General features: G+C 43.6%; 1 protein-coding gene across 3 annotated transcripts in view; it reads left to right on the top strand.

Moving 5' to 3' along the window:
- The first annotated feature begins 624 nt into the window (after positions 1–624).
- Positions 625–17958, top strand: part of CAMK4 (calcium/calmodulin dependent protein kinase IV) — a 172898-nt gene continuing 155564 nt past the window's right edge. For all 3 annotated transcript variants that reach the window (NR_173400.1, XM_046905487.1, NM_001397233.1), the window contains exon 1: positions 625–875. Coding sequence is in view for 2 of the 3 variants with exons in the window: in XM_046905487.1 (XP_046761443.1) it covers positions 760–875 (116 nt within the window). In the remaining variant the exon portion in view is untranslated. The remainder of the gene's footprint in view (positions 876–17958) is intronic.

Here is a 17958-nt window from a genome sequence, read left to right as displayed (position 1 = left end):
TCAAAGTGGAGATCACTTGCCGCTGGGTTAGGGAAGGAAGATCAGGAACAGCAGGACTCAGACTTGTTTTTAGGGGAAAACAAGACAGGTTGGGAAAAACGACTATACACGTAGCACTGAATAGGACGCTGTGCTCCGGGCAAAACATCAGCGTTCATAAGCAGGCGTGTGGCTGAGGACGGGACGACAGGACTCGATGTGAGCCCTGCGGCGCGGCCTGCACATGGCCCGTGTGCGCGGGGGCGGCGGTGAGTGCGTGGCACGGCGGGGCCGTGAGCGGGGCTGGTGCCGTGCATGCGAGGTACACACGGCTGCTGCTGCAGCTGGATCTCACCATCATACCAACAGAAGCTGCCTTCGCACCGACACTCCTTGCTGGGATCGCTATACCCAGCGGTACAATACGCTACATGCGCATGCATCTGACGAGCTGCCTATTTCATAACCTGCTCGGAGTGCCATTGCAGCACGGCGGTTTCACCTCCTCGCCCGCCTTCCAGCTCCGCGTCGGGAAGCCGCATTGCTCGCCTCCTGCCGGCCCGCGTCCCACCGCCACCGCCCACCGCCCAGCCCCGGCCCCACGCCCACCACAGGCAGCAGCCGAGCCCCCGCCCGCGGCCCCGCGCCCCGCCCCGGGCCCGCCCCCCGGGCTGGGGGAGCCGTTGCAGCTGCTGCTCTAGTAATCTCGCCGCTTGCAGCCTGCAGCCGGCGCGGAGCGGGGGAGTGCCCGGTAGCCGTCCCGGCCCGCTGAAAGTCACCATGCCCTCCACCTCTGCCTCGGGCTCTGCCGGCCTCCCCGCACCCGACTACTGGATCGACGGCTCTAACAAGGACACCCTGACCCACTACTTCGATCTGGAGTCCGAGCTGGGACGGTGAGGCGGGAGGCCGGGGAGGCGGCGGGTCCGGGGCGGGACCCCGCATCGCTGGGTCGGGAGCGGCGAAACTTTGGTGCGCGCAGAGCCGCGGGGCGGGGGCGGGGGTGGCGGCGGGCGGAGGAACGCCGGCGGGGGTCCATCTCCGGGGACCCGGGGTGGGCGCGGGGAGGTGGCAGCCCCGAGGTAAGCCGCGGCGTGTGTTCGTTAGTCAGGTGTTGTGTAGCGGTGGGCTCTAGTGCCCTGTTGCGTCCCGTTGGTGGGAGGGAAGGCACCCCGAGGTGCTGCCTGTCCCTCCCTCTCTCCGTGACAGACCGACAGTCCCTGTCCGCCCCTCAGCCTGGGTGTCCGCTCACAGCACGGGCAGCGGCCGTGACCAGGCCTCTGTCAGCCGCGGTCTGCGGTGAGTCCTGCCCAGGCGCTCCTGCGTGGCGGCTTAAGGGTCCCAAGTCCTCAGTTTGTCTGTTTCCATCTTTTTTCTTTTTCTTTTTCTTTTTCTTTTTCTTTTTCTTTTTCTTTTTCATTGAAGCCCCGTGTAAGATTCAGGTTTTCCCCCTTCAAAATACGATTGTTGGTTTCTGTTGAATTTATAGGTAGAAAATAACACTTTTTAAAAAAATAGTGGAAAAGGAAAGCATTAGAAAGGATCTTGCACCAGATGACTTGAGTCAGCACATCAGTGAATAACAAGAATTGTGAATTCTAACAGCAATCGTTTATTAAAATCCCAGGTGACAATGGGAAATTTGCAGGTGATACTGTGGTTTCTTGGCACATTTCTTTGCTACGAGGGCACACAATGAAAAGTGTTGCTATGAACACACCTGTACTTGCCTACAGTAGCTAAAAGGAGCAGGAGAAGCTGTAGGAACACAATAAAACATTATTCTTGGCTTGTTGGCTAGGTCTCAAGCATTTGCTGCTACCTTTTGCCACTACTGCGACTCAGATTTAAACTGAATTTTATACCCTGTCACAAGTTTGTGCTTTATCACACGTCTATGCAGGAACATAAAAATGTAAAGGAGGAAGTAGTCAGGTCGGTTTTGTTTCCAGAACTGACACAGTAGTGTGCATTGGTGAGCAACAGCAGTTGATAGCAACTATATCACCTGAATAAGTACTGCTCTGTGTGGTTTGCCTGGAGTCCTTTCAGCATACCTGCTAGAGACTGTGAGCTTAGTTCTTGGAGAATCCATAGTGGTGATACGATGTGTGTTCATCTTATAGCTTGAGAAGGGGATTGAAAATGTTGACTTCTTTGAAAGCTGCAGTCTAGTGGGGTTTTCTACCTTGCACGATGTCGCAGAAGGAGACCAAAGCACTCCTCTCAAAAGGCAGAAAGATATTTATTGATGTAAACAAGATGGTAATTTGAGCAATGATAACAGCAACAAGCCTTAATTAAGTCTTGCTAATTAGTTAACTCAATTGTTAATTAATCTTAAGACTTAATCTTAAGACAACAATAACTTAACAAGATTCAAAATGGCTAAATATCCTTGATTATTTGCTGCATAGAGGGTAGGGGCTGCATAATGAATCTAAGATCAAATCTGAGCAAAGCTAGTATAATTTAAAAACAGTAAATCATGTACCAAGGATCTGTTACCAAGGCATAACCACCTTGAGAGGTGTCCCTACTCAAGGTGAGATTCTGGTGTACAGCCAGCTGCTTGCAAGAACACTCTCCAAGGGGTTCTTAGGTTGCTTGCTTTTTGTGGGGTAAGATGACCGACTCATAGTCATGCAACTTAGAATTGGTTCTATTGAACTAGGTGTCTGTTATCAGGTGTCTGAGCACCAGTGGTGAAACTCTGATTGTTATTAGTCCCAAGGATAAGGTCCTTTGCACCTGATGGTATGCACTATGTCTTGGACGTAATGACCAGGCAGGGTGGGGGGCAAGAAGAGCACCATCATACAAGGTGAGACAGTAGATGCTGAAACCATAACAGGAGGTTTTGAGTAAGAAACAATCACACCCAGCTGGGTGAGATATGTGAGCCACTAAATCTGCTGTGCTGTTGGATAGACCTAGGGAATGAGATTTAAAATAAAAGTAGAATGCAAATGGGAGAATATAACCATCTGAAACAAAGATCATGGGGTACTGGTGGGACAGAGAACTCCAAGGGGTACGTGTTCCAAGGGGAAATTACAACGGTGGTTTAGCAGCAAGATCTTGGTCCTCAGGTCCCAGGGTGAACCTAGGAACCCATGCGTTGTGTGCTGGCATCCAGACTGCTGCTGCGAAACTCAGACCTCTTCCAGCAGCTTGGGTGTTTCTTAGCAAATCTTAAAGAGATCCAACAATCCCTCTTGGTTCCTAAGTGTACTATAAAATTGAATTGTATGCTGTTGGCAATCTTACATTCAACCTTTTAATTTGGAAGTGAGTTTGAGTACATCTACAAAGTATGCTCAGGTTAGTGATGGTATATCTAGGTGAGGTTGAAAAATGTGGTTAAGTCATCCTGTTAGGTGCAGTAAGTCCAACTAATATATTAAAACTAGTATCAGGAGGCACTGTCCTAAAACATCATCAAGATACAGGGATTGGCATATGTCTTTTGTTAGACTGCAAAGGCCTGTATTTGGACAGTTGTTGCCAAGTATGGGAGTCCCCTTGGAAAGAGGCCTTTCTGCAGAATGTGTCTGCCAAATCCCTTAGCCATGGAAATCAGTAGATCTTGCTTCCTCTGCAGCCCTGAGGAGAAGGGTTTGGAGGTGCTGGTTGGTGAAAAATTCAACATAAGCCTGCAGTGTGTGCTTGCAGCTGAGAAGACCAACCATATCCTGGGTTGCATTGAGAGAAGTGTGACCAGCAGGTTGAGGGAGGTGATTCTGCCACTCTGCTCTCCTGAGGTCCCATCTGGAGTGTTGCATCCAATCTGGGGCCCCTAACACAAGAAGGACATCGAGCTGTTGGAGCAGGTCCAGAGGAGGGCTCCGAAGTTGATCAGAGGGCCAGAGCACCTGCCTCATGAGGATGGGCTCAGAGCGCTGGGGCTCTTCAGCCTGGAGAAGAGAAAACTCTGGAGGAGACCTTGTGGAGGCCTTCCAGTACTTGATGATATTAAAGTTCTCTTTCAACCCAAACCATTCTATGATTCTTGTATGGCAAATGAAGGAGTGATGGGAAGAGACTGGGAAGCTCAGCTGTGGGGTTCCACAGGGGCCCATAGTTCTTCACAGGCTCATAAGTAAAGGAGATACAGAGTGATATTTGCTGGTAATAAGTTATCAAGGGTTTTTAAAGACAATATTGCCTGTGGAGAATCGCAGGAAGACATTACTGGACTGATAGGATATTTAAATGCCATGAAATTTAGGTTAGATGAATAAAAGCAGATGGGAATGGGAGAGAAACCACTAAGTTGGACGTAGAACAATGTCTAGTTAGGTGATGGATCTCGTATCCACTGGATACTGTGGGTGCTGTAAATTTACAAGAGACAGCTAGGCGAGTTTACTTTAGAGAAACCCATTGTAACTAATTTAATATAAAATTGCTAATTATTGAACCATATGTTCTTCAGTGCTATAACTATATTCTTTGGCAGTATTAATATAGGTTTGCTCTATTCTTGTTCATCTTGAGGCATCTATGTTTGGCCACTGTTAGAGACGTTATTCTGAATGAGACTATTATTCTGAACCAGGACAGGTATTTTTACATCCTACTTAATGCTTGGCCACTTTACCTTCCTGTTAGTCCATTTCTGAAATGCTGTAAAGATGAAATTTTGGACTTTGTTTCACAGAACGTATTTCTTAGTTCTCTGAATGTGGATACATTGGTGACTTGTGGATTTTTTTCAGAGTGTGTGTCAGCTGAAAGGTTATTTTTTCACACTCTTGGAAAAATATTTAATAATTTCAGGTTCTAAGCTTGTACATTCCATAAAGACTAAAACCTTTTGCTAGCCTTTTGTAACTCATGCAGTATCATTTGGTATGGTGTTTCTGAAATTAGGATTGGTATAACAGTACTATATGAGGGAAGGAGTAATTCAGTAACAAATATTTTAATACTCAAATACAATACAAAATATTGTATCAAATACAATACTCAATACAAATACAAAATGTCTTTGTTGGAATTTTAATATTTTACTTAGTATGCACTTTCTTGCCTAATTGTGTCAAACTTCATTATAATTTGATTTGAAACTGCCAAATGTTATTTTTGCAGATGTATTAAATGGTCAAGAGAGATTGGAAGTATTTTCTACAAAATGCTTAGTGCTTTTAGTTTTGTAAACAAACATAAAATAAAAAAAAATATTGAAAATCTATGGGAATTTTTCTTTCTGTAAGAAGGATAGTTACTTGTCATCCAAAACTACCTTCAGTTTTGTGATCCTTGCTGAAAACCTAAAGATGCTTAGTACTTGTAGTTTACCTTGAATTTAGAGTGGTAGCTGAATCATGGGTGCCTTGAGGAGTTCTGAGGACAGAGAATTTAAGTCCAAAGAGTGGATTATACGCTATGAAGAACGCTGTGAAAATAATATCTTCTATTTTACTGTGTAAAGAACTGGCTAGAAGGCTGTGCCCAGTGGGTAGTAGTTAATGGAATTAAGTCTAGCTGGCAAACCATTATAGGAGCCAGTACTGGGGCGCATCTTGTTTAATATCTTTACTGGTGACCTAGATGAGGGGATTGAGTGTACCCTCAGTAAGTTTGCAGATGACACCAAGTTGGGAGATAGTGTCAACCTGCCTGAGTGCAGGGAGGCTCTTCAGAGGGATCTAGATAAGCTGGGTTGCTGGGCTGAGGTGAATGCGATGAGGGTCAACAAAGCCAAGTGCTGGGTCCTGCACTTTTGCCACAATAACCCCATGCAGCACTATAGGCTTGGGGCTGAGTGGCTGGATGACTGTGGAGAGGAAAGGTATCTGGGGGTGTTGGTCAATGCTTGGCTGAACATGAGCTGACAGTGTGCCCAGGTGGCCAAGAGGGTCAATGCAATCCTGGCCTGTATTAGAAATAGTGTGGCCAGCAGCAGCAGCAGGGAGGTAATCATATCCCTGTACTCAGCTCTGGTTGGAGGCTGCACTTTGAGTACTGTGTTCAGTTTTGGGCCCCTCACTAGAAGAAAGATGTTGAGGCCCTGGAACGTGTCCAGAGAAGGGCAACAAAACTGGTGAGGGGTCTGGAGCACAAACCTTATGAGGAGTGGCTGAGGGAACTGGGATTGTTTAGTCTGGAGAAGAGGGGGCTCAGGGGAGACCTCATTGCACTATACAACTTCCTGAAAGGGAGATTGTGATGAGGGGGGGTTGGGCCTCTTCTCCCAGGCAACAGGACCTGAGGAAATGGCCACAAGTTGCACTAGGGGAGATTTAGGTTAGATATAAGGAAAAGCCTTTTATCTTGAAGAGTGGTCAAGTGCTGGAATGGCCTGCGCAGGGAGGTGGTGGAGCTGCTGTCCCTGGCATCAAAGAGGCATCTGGATGACATGCTATGAGATACGGTTTAGTAGCTTAGTGGTAGTAATGGTGATGGGAGAATGGTTGGACTGGAGATGATCTTGTAGGTCCTTTCCAACATTGTGATTTTACTGTGTTGGCCCACAACATCAGAGGTGGGTGTTGGTGATGTGGCAGCAGAGGTTGAACCTTCCCACTAATATTCCATTATGTTTTGTTGCCATGTGACAGATGGCAGCAGAGAGGTAGTCTGACAAAATGGAATCCGATATGAAAGTGTGTAGGATGTAAAGATGTGTCACTCAATTCCTCCGTGTGGAAAAAATGGCTTAACTTGACACTTTCTGAGTTCTTATGGAGACCAAACAGTGGATGTGAGCACAGTGAGGCAGTGGGTGATTTCAGACAGGAAAGACAAGCCATATTCCAGACAGCCATGCACAGCTGTCACACCACAAAATGAAGAGAGTCTTGATCAGTTCATTCGTGTGAATTGATGGATTACAAACATGAAACTCTGTATTGAAGCAGAATATTGGCTTCAGTGCATTTGGAACAATGGTGGCAATGTTGGTCTATTGCAAGCCGTTGTACCACATGGGTCCCACAGATGCTCACAAAATAACAGAATGAACACCATATGCAAGTTTGTCAGGACCTATTGAACCAATATGAGGCTGAAGGTGATGGTTTCCTGGATCACATCATTACCAGTGATGAGATATGCATTTTCAACAAGAGCTTGACATCATAACTGATAGTGGTGACTATTGTTGAAAATAACTTGTTATAGCTGAGAATCTTCTCTATGAAGTAGTGCTATTTTGCTCTTTGTACCTGTTGTGGTTTCCATGGAAATAAATGGGAGGCATTACTTTCAGAGCAGCCTATGCCAATTTAATTCTGCAGAATGACACATCTCATTCTGTTGTATTCATGAAGGCTGACTTTTGTAATAGTAGTAGTGGGTGAAATAAAGCAACTCCTTTCAATGGCTATCATTTTATAGGAATGAGTTGTTTTGTGTTTGATGCTTTGAAGTTAAAACAGTTTTTGCTTTGAAAGTTTCCCATCCATTCCTCCATTAAAATAAACAAAGAGAAATGCTGGAGGGCGGCCCTGCTGAAAAGACTTGGTCAGCAGCATGTTGAACATGAGCCAGCAGTGTGCCATGGCACCCCAAGGGGCCGACCATACCCTGGGGTGAATGAGGCCCAGCACTGCCAGTGGGAGAGGGAGGGGTTGTTCACTCTTCTCTGTGCTGTGCAGCCTCACCTCCAACACTGGGTGCAGGTCTGGGTACCATAACATAAGAAGGACAAAAACTATTAGAGAGTGCCCAAAGGAGGACTGCAAAGATGGGGAAGAGTCTAGGGGGCAAGGTATTTGAGGAGCAGCTGAGATCTCTGGGTTTGTTCAGAGCAGAGGAGCTGAGGGGAGGCCTGATGGTGGCCGCAGCTATTCACAGGAAGCAGAGGGGCGGCGCTGAGCTCTGCTCTCTGTGACAGCAACAGGGGCCGAGGGAGCTGCGTGGAGCTGTCAGGGCGAGATTCTTCACTAGAGTGTGGTGGTGGGCACAGCCCCAACTGCAAGTCTAAGAAACATTTGGGTAATGCTCTCAGACATGGCTTGATTTTTGGGTGGTACCATGTGGAGTCAGGAGTTGTTCTTGATGATTTTTGTGGGTCCCTGCCAACTGATGTGTTCTGTGATTCTATGGAGAAAAAAAAAAAGGGCCCTTTTTCTGTCTACTGCAATAGTCATTTCTTATACAGACTGTTCTATATGTTTACTCTGAAAAATATTTGTTTTTCATTGGAATCCTTCAGCAATACTTCTGCTTAAGTGGTTTGCAACTTTCAGTACTGGATTTGATGATTTTTTTGGGGGGAGACACACGTGCTGCTGACAGTATGCAGTGCCAGCTGTCTAAATCCGTGTGGAGGGTGCTTTGCTAAACTGGGGTGAGAATTCCTCTTGGAAAGTTATAATTGAGCAAAAACTGCAGGTATGAGTTTGCCTGTCCCTGTGCCATGCAGTGCCATTAGTTGCAACTTAGTTCTTACCCTGGCAGCTCTCAGCTGCAGAAGAGTAGCAAGAGCTTCTGTGAAGGCAGCTGGTAAGTGAATAGGAAGGACTGTTGAAGGTGGGAGTTTGAGGCTTTAGCACTATTGTGTTACTGGAGCCCCGGTTGAAGGAGAAAGATAAGAGTAAGGGAAGACATAGCATCCTTGTGGGACCAAGGCATCTGCAAGGTAGGTGGGCATGGAGAACTGTCTTTTTCAAATGTTGCACTGGCATCGTAGGTCTAGTTGAAGACTTCAATGCTCTTTTCTGTTTGTCTCATCTTTCTCCTTGAAAAATATCCTTAACGTATGAGAACAGGCTCTTCCATGGTGAACATGTGCTTTACTTTTTCTGTTGAAGCTGTGCTCTTGTGGAGAAAAGAAGACAGTTCGGTGTTAAGTTGGCCAGAAAGAGAACATTAGAGAGATTTCTGTTAAGTAAGGTATGTCTCTAAGAGGTGGGGGAAGTCAGTCCCTCTTAAAATACATGTTTACCTCCAAAGAGTCATAAATATAAATTGACACAAAGCACTGAATATGTTAGGTGGAAGCTCTATAGCTTCTCAGCCCAGTGTTCTTGGTGAAATGCCTGGCTTGGGAACCAGAGCTTGACCATGTTATTACCCAGGTTTTGACAACTTCAACTTTTGTAAGTGCAGGGGAGGGTATTTTCTTCATTGTATCTTGATCAATTCAACAGTTTGATTCAGAAGAACAACAACAATGACAAATGCATTGATGAAGGAAGGAAAGAGTTGCCTGTACTATTCTGTAAATAAAAGCAATTTGAGAATAGACATGCCATTTCACCTGAGGGCTTTAATGAGGAGAAAAATGGGCAGGTATTTTGGAGAAAAAAAAAGTCAGGCATTTTGAACCATTCCATGAGAGTTTGCTGTTGATCTGTTGTCCAAATGCCTGGTTTAGGTGTTATTTATTTAGATATCTGAAAAGTAACTCTATGTGAATGATAGAGACTACTGTTTAAATTCTCTTACAGTTGCAATTTGTGGCAAAACCGTTGTTCTCTTGCAGCTATGGATTTTGCATTGAACTACAAACTCTGCACCTGCTTCACAGAGGCTTAAAAAACAAACGAGGAAGTATGCTTTTTCTGTGATGGCTCATGTGTATATCTGAAGAGTCATTGCTTCCATTATGGCATGATGGAAGATAGGTTTTCTGGTTCTGTCTACTATGGGTGAAATGTTTAGCTGTCAGTGCTTGTGGCTAGTCACATCAGAGAAACTAATGCTGCCATAGCCCACTGCCTTTCAGAAATTGATTAATGCCTGGTTGACTGTGAACAAAGTTGTCTATAATGTTTTATCAAAGTTCTAACTGCATTATTTTAAAAATACTATAATTGAAACAAAATTGTTATCTTTTAAATATGGACCAAAACGGACTATTGATGAGAGCTTGTGTTTATACATTTTCATTTACATGGGTACTGAGATTTTATTTGTAATATTTTATTGCACCGTTCTTTTTTAGAGGGCAATTTGTGGGTGCATCTACACTGAAGGTTTAATTTGGATCATGAGTGAAGGACTGGAAACAAATGCCCAAGTTATTTCCTCCTGCTATGCTTCTGTCTGCATGAGGGGGCATCCTTCACAGGCACAGAGCAGACTGAATGTAAGTGAACCAGAAGATGTAGTTCAGGGGCATGTAATCCACTCAGACCTCTTGTGAACATTCAGTTCACAGGACCAGATTGAATCTTGTCTGCAGCAGAAGCTACAGAAAGTTTGTAAGTTTGTATTAATGCACTGACTCCATGTTCCACTGTTGTGCTCCATTGCAGTGTGCTGCTAGCTAGTGCCATGGTGATGCTGTGTTTGAACCTACCTGTAGTTACTCTGCAGCATGATAATAGGCTGCTTGTGATACCACATGTTCAATGTAATGCTCAGGTCAGTGTCTGTCTGCTCAAGTTTTAATTAACTTGTAAGCCACTGAGAATATATATTATGTAAAAGCAAATTTAGTGCCTAAAGTGGGCAGTGAAAGAATAATTAGACCATAGAGAGTATTACATTATCTCTGTACGCTTATTAGTCTGTATACTGAGTGCATTGTTCTTCCAATAAATTGAGCAGTTAATATGTTTCTAAAAGATGACTACTGGAGCAGAATGGAATAGTTGGAACAAGTAGATGATCATTCTGTATAACTTCCGTAGCTTTCATGTATTTAAAGAGATATTAATGAAAAGCATTATATAACAGAATTGTTGCTTCTTTATTTTGAACCTATTTGTTCTTTCAGTCCCTGTGTTTTTTTTTCCTTGGTTTTTTTTTGGGGGGGGGGGGGAGGTTGGTCAGCAATTTTGGTTGCACTTTTAATGGAGAAAATGAATAGCTCTTGAAGTAGGTGCTCTGAAGAGTACCAAACAATTTTCTTACACATACAACTTTTTGGAGTTCCAAATAACGACATCATTTGTGTTAAGACAAGAATATGTCATTTGAAAAAACATTACAGTCCCCAGCCTTGTCACTTGTTATTGTAACTGTCCAAGTAACTGAGCTGGTTTTATCAAAGTAGTGACAAATGGTTTTTTCTGTGGTAATATGCTAGCCAAAAGGCTGGCCTGGCTCTGAGAAATGTTCTGTCAAAATTACAGTACAAAAATTTGAATAATTATGTACATACGTACAATAACTATGAATCTTAGGTAAGAGTTCTGATAGCCTAAAAAGAAAACAAATGTAATTTCTACTTCCACAGTGAAGCAGAATTTAGACTTACAAACTTGCATATTTGCTATTAACTTCTTAATTTAGGAGTTCTTACCAGTTCTGCTTCCTCTCTTCACAATAGGCAGAGCTTTATTGTCTGAATAGGGTCATTAATTTCATGAGGGATAATCTTTTTACAGTGTGATGATGCTTTTTTGAGAAATGGTAGGCGAACATGCTGTGTGTTTTCATACAGTGATGCTGATTTTTTGATCCTTTGTTTGTCTAATGTCTTTACGATTTTTGTTGTTTATATTTTTTTTCCCTTTCTGCTCCACTTTAAAAAATAGGTTAGAATGACAGCTTTTACAGTCATTGATACCTTGGAAGTACTCTTCCATTTGTTGTTAGTTATGCTTTATTTGGCCTTACTTGTATTGCCGTTGTCTTTGGTGATTCACCAGAAAATATGTTTTAAATTACTGCTTCCTGGTCTTGAAAACTGAACTCACTCCTAAATTAGTTTACATCTTTGTTTTTGGTGTCTGAGCCAGCAGCTCTGTGATATGTCAGATAGCTAATCATTAAGAACTGAGTTTAGGAATTTTTATGTTACAGAAGCATATTGTTTTCTTGTTTTTGTCTTACTTTTCTGTCTCAGTGTTGCAAAAGGTCTTTTCAGAAAGAAAAGTGCACAGGAGGTGTTTTCCCAGACTACCTATATTTTTAAACTCGTGGAAATTCTACCTAACAAGGCAAGAGGAGTGCACACCTTCCTTTCTTCTCTCCAAGGCCCTAGATCACTATCTGTTACACTTAGCCATCTCTTTCTAGCCTACAAAATAAAACTCATATTTTGTCACAATCAGGTTTAACAGGGAAGGTTCAGGTCAGAATGATCTGTTTGGCAGCATAGGTTGCAGCAGCCCAGGTGTACTGGAACTGCTGAGGATTATGTGTCTTTAGGGCAGAATGACATTTCCCCTGAGGCTACTAGGCAGAGAGGGTTGGTTGTTACTGAGTGTATGTAAGGTGTGTTTTTTAAGATCTGTCTGCATGGTGCCACAGAAAGGATGACTGGAAATGAAATATTCTGGAACATTTTTCAGTGTTGTATGCTTGACAAACACATGCATTGTGTTTGTCTATTAGACTATTTATTGTTTAAAATGTAAAGATGAAGTAGTGTTGATAAGACTGTATAACAATACATGTTGCAAATGTACCTTTTTGTTATACAATTGTAGGAGAATTGTTAGGCGGTGGCTTGAACTGGTGTTTGAGCACCTGACAAACAGGTGTGGCTGGCCTAGAAGCACAGGCAAATGTTTGCACCTGTGCTCTTTATGCCACCAGAGGGGGCAGACAGAGGATGGAGCCACCTTGGGCACGGAGAATCATAGAATCGCTAAGGTTGGAAAAGACCCACAGGATCATCCAGTCCAACCATTCGCCCTTCATCAATGGTTCTCGCTAAACCATGTCCCTCAACACAACATCCAAATGTTCTTTGAACACCACCAGGGTCGGTGACTCCACTACCATGGGCAGCCCATTCCAGTGCCTGACCACCCTTTCAGAGAAGCAGTATTTCCTAACGTCCAGCCTGAACCTTCCCTGGCGCAGTTTGAAGCCATTCCCTGTAGTCCTGTCACTAGTCACACGAGAGAAGAGGCCAACCCCCAGCTCACTACAACCTCCCTTCAGGTACTTATAGAGAGCAAGGTCTCCTCTGAGCCTCTTCTCTAGACTGAACAATCCCAGCTCCTTCAGCCGCTCCTCATAAGGCCTGTGCTCGAGACCCCTCACCAGCTTTGTTGCCCTCCTCTGGACACGCTCCAGGGTCTCGATGCCTTTCTTACAGCGAAGGGTCCAAAACTGGACACAGTACTCAAGGTGCGGCTTCACCAGTGCTGAGTACAAGGGGACAATTACTTCCCTGTTCCTGCTGGCCACACTATTTCTGATACAAGGCAGGAAGCCATTGGCCTTCTTGGCCACCTGGGCACACTGCTGGCTCATGTTCAGTCTAGCGTCAGTCAACACCCCAAGGTCCATTTCCTCTACACAGTCTTCCAGCCACTCTGCCCCAAGCCTGTAGCATTGCCTGGGGTTATTGCGGACAAAGTGCAGGACCCGGCATTTGGTCTTGTTGAATCCCATCCCATTGGCTTCAGCCCAGCTATCCAGCCTATCCAGATCCCTCTGTAAGGCCTCGCTACCCCCATGCAGATCAACACTTCCAGTCAGCTTGGTGTCATCTGCAAACTTACTGAGGGTGCACTCAATGCCCTCATCCAGGTCATCAATAAAGATATGAAACAAGACAGGCCCCAGCACCAACCCCTGGGGACCACCACTCGTGACCGGTCGCCAGCTAGATTTAACTCCATTCACCACCACTCTCTGGGCCCGGCCCTGCAGCCATTTCCTTACCCAGCCAAGAGTGTATTTGTCCAAGCCACGGACTGCCAGCTTCTGCAGGAGAATACCGTGGGAGATAGTGTCAAAGGCTTTGCTGAATTCTAGGTAGACTACATCAACAGCCTTTCCCTCATCCACCAGACGGGTCATTAGGTCATAGAAGGAGATCAGGTTGGTCAAGCAGGACCTGCCCTTCATGAACCCATGATGGGTAGGCCTCATCCCCCGGTTGTCCCTCACATGCTGCATGATCTCCCTCAAGACAATCTTCCCTGGCACCAAGGTTAGGCTAACAGGCCCGTAGTTCCCCGGATTCTCCCTGCAGCCCTTCTTGTAGATGGGAGTCACGCTGGCAAGCCTCCAGTCTTCTGGGACCTCACCCGTCAACAAGAAGCACTGATAGATGATGGAAAACAGCTCAGCTATCGTCTCTGCCAGTTCCCTCAGCACTCTCAGGTGAATCTCGTCCGGTCCCATGGACTTGTGGCAGTCCAGTTGGAGTAGCAGATCTCTGACTGTTTCCTCCTGAATCGTGGGGGGTTTAGTCAGCTCCCCAGCCAAGGCTGCCAGATCAGAGAGTGGAGGAACCTGAGGATAACTGGTCTGACTTTTAAAGACGGATGTAAAGAAGGCATTCAGAACGTCTGCCTTTTCCTTATCCTCAGTGGTCACATTGCCAGCCTCATCCAGTAGAGAATGGAGATTCTCCCTGGTCCTCCTCTTACTGTTGATATACTTGTAAAAGAGTTTCTTGTTCCCTTTTACCCTACCGGCCAGGTTGAGTTCATGTGTTAAGGGCCAGCTACTAAAGGGAGAGTGTGTCTTGAACCTAGGCTGCTTCCTGCAAAAAAGTGTTGTGTAGTCAGAAATCCCCTTCACCAGTTGGGTGAATCCCATTCTTCTTTCTGTATATAACCATTGGCCTACTTGCAAGTACTTTGTCTGGCATCATCAAGAACCTATCAGAAGCAATTTCTCTTTGTTATAAGTAGAAAAAATGAAAACCAAAATTGCATGGTTAACTGTCATAGGTTACTGCCACTAACACAGTGACTGTCAGAAACTATCAATATTTGTGTCTGTTGATCTGAGAACAGATTCCTAAGGAGGTATTGCTTTCCTTTTAAAATAACTGTAAAGATATGAGACTGTACAACAATATGACCTTGGAAGGGACTGTTCAGTCTGTAGCAAGCAAAACCTATGTTCTTGAATTTGATCTGCAGGGAATAACCAGAGAGAAATTACTTGGCATGAACCACCATACTCTGTGGTCAGAATTGTACATGAATTGCAACATACCTGAAGTTGTCCTCTGAAAAACTTAGTTGTCTCTTTCACATATGCAGCTATTCCTGTTAGAATTTAAGAACCATAGCATGTTAATCAAAAGATGAGGGGTGAGAACTCATCTATCTGATTATCTTTACTGTTTATTAAGACTACTATGTATTTATCATCATCTGTTTATTTATATTGGCTTTTGGGGTGGATAAACCATAGACAAAATAAGCGCAAAATTCCTCAAAAACATCGACACCCAAATGTAAACCTTTGAACAAATGTATAGTCTCTGCTTAGATGCATAGCTCATGGTGAGTGTCCATATGCCATGGATAAGATGCCAGCAATGCAACTTGGCCTCAGAACTGATGTCATCTCCTCAGCTATTTTCCCCAAACACTCTCCACTAGAAACAAATGATACATCTTTCCTCTGGCCTTTCTCCAGGCTTCTTGGGGAAAACAAAACAAAACAAAAAAACAGTTAATCAGGTGTAAGAAAGAGGTAACATTCTAGAACAGTTTTCTCTCTCTCTGAATTTCAGTTTTTCTTTATTGCAAGGAAATTTATTTTCCTGTATTCAGGTTGTCATAAACATATCAATACTGTTCCTTATTTATTATTGTTAATCTTGAAAATACATCCAAATCTACCAGCTTGCTGCCTTTTGAGTATTATTGAGATAATACTACATCTAATTTATTTTTAATGCCTTTATTCTTGAGGATGACCCTAATTGCTCCACTAGCTTTTGGAAAACTGAGTATTATGTAAGCAAGGTATCTGTAGAATATCTTTTATTTTGTTTTCTCATGAAAACATTGTGAAAGCATTATGTGACTGAAGGAATCTGTCAACTCTATCAGTCTTGACAAATTTTGAATTGCTTGTGGACTTTTTTTTCTAATTTAAAACCAAAACCTCTCACAATAGTGGATATCAAATTTATGTAACTAAGTTGGGAGTAGCTCAGAATAAAATCCAGGATTTTCATTTTAATCTAAATAAATTACATTCAGTAACTTTGCTGTCATGAAGGAATGGAAATAAAAAAGCATACAAGATGTTAATGAATATCCATTGAATAAGAAGTCTGGCATTATTTTAATGTACTTTTGAAATAATATTCTTAATGATTTGTCTGAATAATCCAGTTAACAAAAGCACGCTGCCAGTACAAAAGACTGTTATGCTATGGGATTTTATTTTGTGCTTGGCAGTAAAAATAAAAACAAATAAATACTATGTTGAAAAGAGTGGATTTTCATGCCCCTTCTCTGGAAGACTGATCATAAATTGTACAACTTTCAGATGATAATGAGTCCTCCTACCTGCTCATAGTCTTTGGAGACTAAAATTGAGTTTTATTCAAACTAAAGAAAGTATGTCTTTCAGATTCATTAAATGTGCAAAATGGTGTTTGCCATTTGATTTATTTGGTGTCCTGCACCGATCTAACATTCTGGACCAACAAGTGTTTTAAGAACATACTTTGGCCAGAAATTTGTTTCAATTCCTTTGGCAGTAAATGGTATTTCTTTAAAAAATAGAGGTTTTTTACAGTATAGTTTTACAGAGAAAATGGATCTCTTAGCAGGTCTTATGATGCCTCAAGTTAAAGTCTGTCATGGATGAATATTGATTTTTTTTTTTAAATTTTTTTTACGATTTATTTGTTTCCTATATTAACTATCTGCAGTTGCACAACGGTATATGAATACAGTGCCTTACAGTTGTTTGTTTTCCTGGTGGGAGGTGTTCACTTGTCAGTTTTCCATACAATCGTTGCCATAATCTTAATTTAGAGATGTACAAGATAGGTGGTGTACGGTTAATAAGTGTACAGATGTTGTACAGTATACAGAGAAATTAGGCTGGTAAGATTACTGTGTTGGATGAGATAATCAGATATAACTGAAAGGCGCTCACTGGTGTTGTAGGCTCCCAAAAACTCTGCAACGATTTCCAGGAAGAGATCCTTCCTCAGTGGAAGTCAGCCCTTAAATGGGGTCTAGGAGAGGTGCAGCCGGGCTCCACCCCTTCTGGTCACACAGATGAATTGCCTTCCCCTGTGCTCCTGCGGCTGACTTTGTGCTCGCCTTAGGTGGTCAATCAGAGACTCAGGCTGTAATTCAGCAGTTCCCATACAGGTGGGCATGGATGTTTTTACCTTCTAGCTTTGCTGTATTTGTCCCACCTCATTCTTTTTACTGTATGGACAGCAAGCAGTTTACCTCTCTAGATTCTCTTCAAGCCGTTATGCTTTTCTGGCTGATTAGCTTAGTAAAATTAAAATGAGAAGGGTTGAAAAGTTGATTTCTGTGATGCTTTTTAGAAGCACAAACTATCCTGAGTTGGAAAGGACCCACAAGGATCACTGAGTCCAACTCCTGGCTCTACATGGACCACTTAAAATTCAAACCATATATCTGGTAGTGTTATCCAAGTGTTTCTTGGACTTGGATGCTTGGGGCCATGACCACTGCCCTGGGCAGCCCATTCCATGCCCACCACCCTCTGGTGCAGACCCTTTCCCTAACCCCCAGCTGCCCCTCCCCTGACACAGCTCCATGCCATTCCCTTGGGCCCTGTCGCTCTCACACAGAGCAGGGCTCAGTGCTGCCCCTCCACTCCCTGTGAGGAGCTGCAGCCACCATGAGGGCTCCCGTCACCCTCTCTGCTCTGGGCTGAACAAACCAGGGGGCCTGCCCTAAGTCTTCCCTTACAAGACCCTTCCTCATCATCGTAGCCCTTCTTTGAATGCTCTCAAATCATTTCCAGTCCTTCTTATATTTTGATATCCTAAGCTGCACACAGTACTCAAGGTGAAACACGTACATGGTATAAATTGTGATGACTATTTAGAAAATGACTTATGTGGGTTTTTTTTTTTTCAGTGACTTCAGGTTTTGGGTGTCCTGATGAAAAAAGATGACAAACAGTCTTGTTCCCCCCACTCTGATTTGTTCTTTGCAACCAGACATGAAATGCAAGTGTTTAGGGAGTGCAGCATTCACTCAGTACATGTTGGTCTTCTTTACTTAGCAGGGGATTAACTTAAATTGAAAGACAGAGTTGAGGCTAGTCTTGATAAAATATTCTTGCAACATCAAATAACTGCTACTTCTGAAGCAGTACATTTGATGCTAAAAAGGCAATAATACATTGATTTTGTTTCCTACA

The sequence above is a fragment of the Gallus gallus genome, chromosome Z (assembly GCF_016699485.2).
Source record: "Gallus gallus isolate bGalGal1 chromosome Z, bGalGal1.mat.broiler.GRCg7b, whole genome shotgun sequence".
In the NCBI taxonomy this organism is placed as follows: domain Eukaryota; kingdom Metazoa; phylum Chordata; class Aves; order Galliformes; family Phasianidae; genus Gallus; species Gallus gallus.
This window is presented reverse-complemented; position numbering and strand designations above follow the sequence as displayed.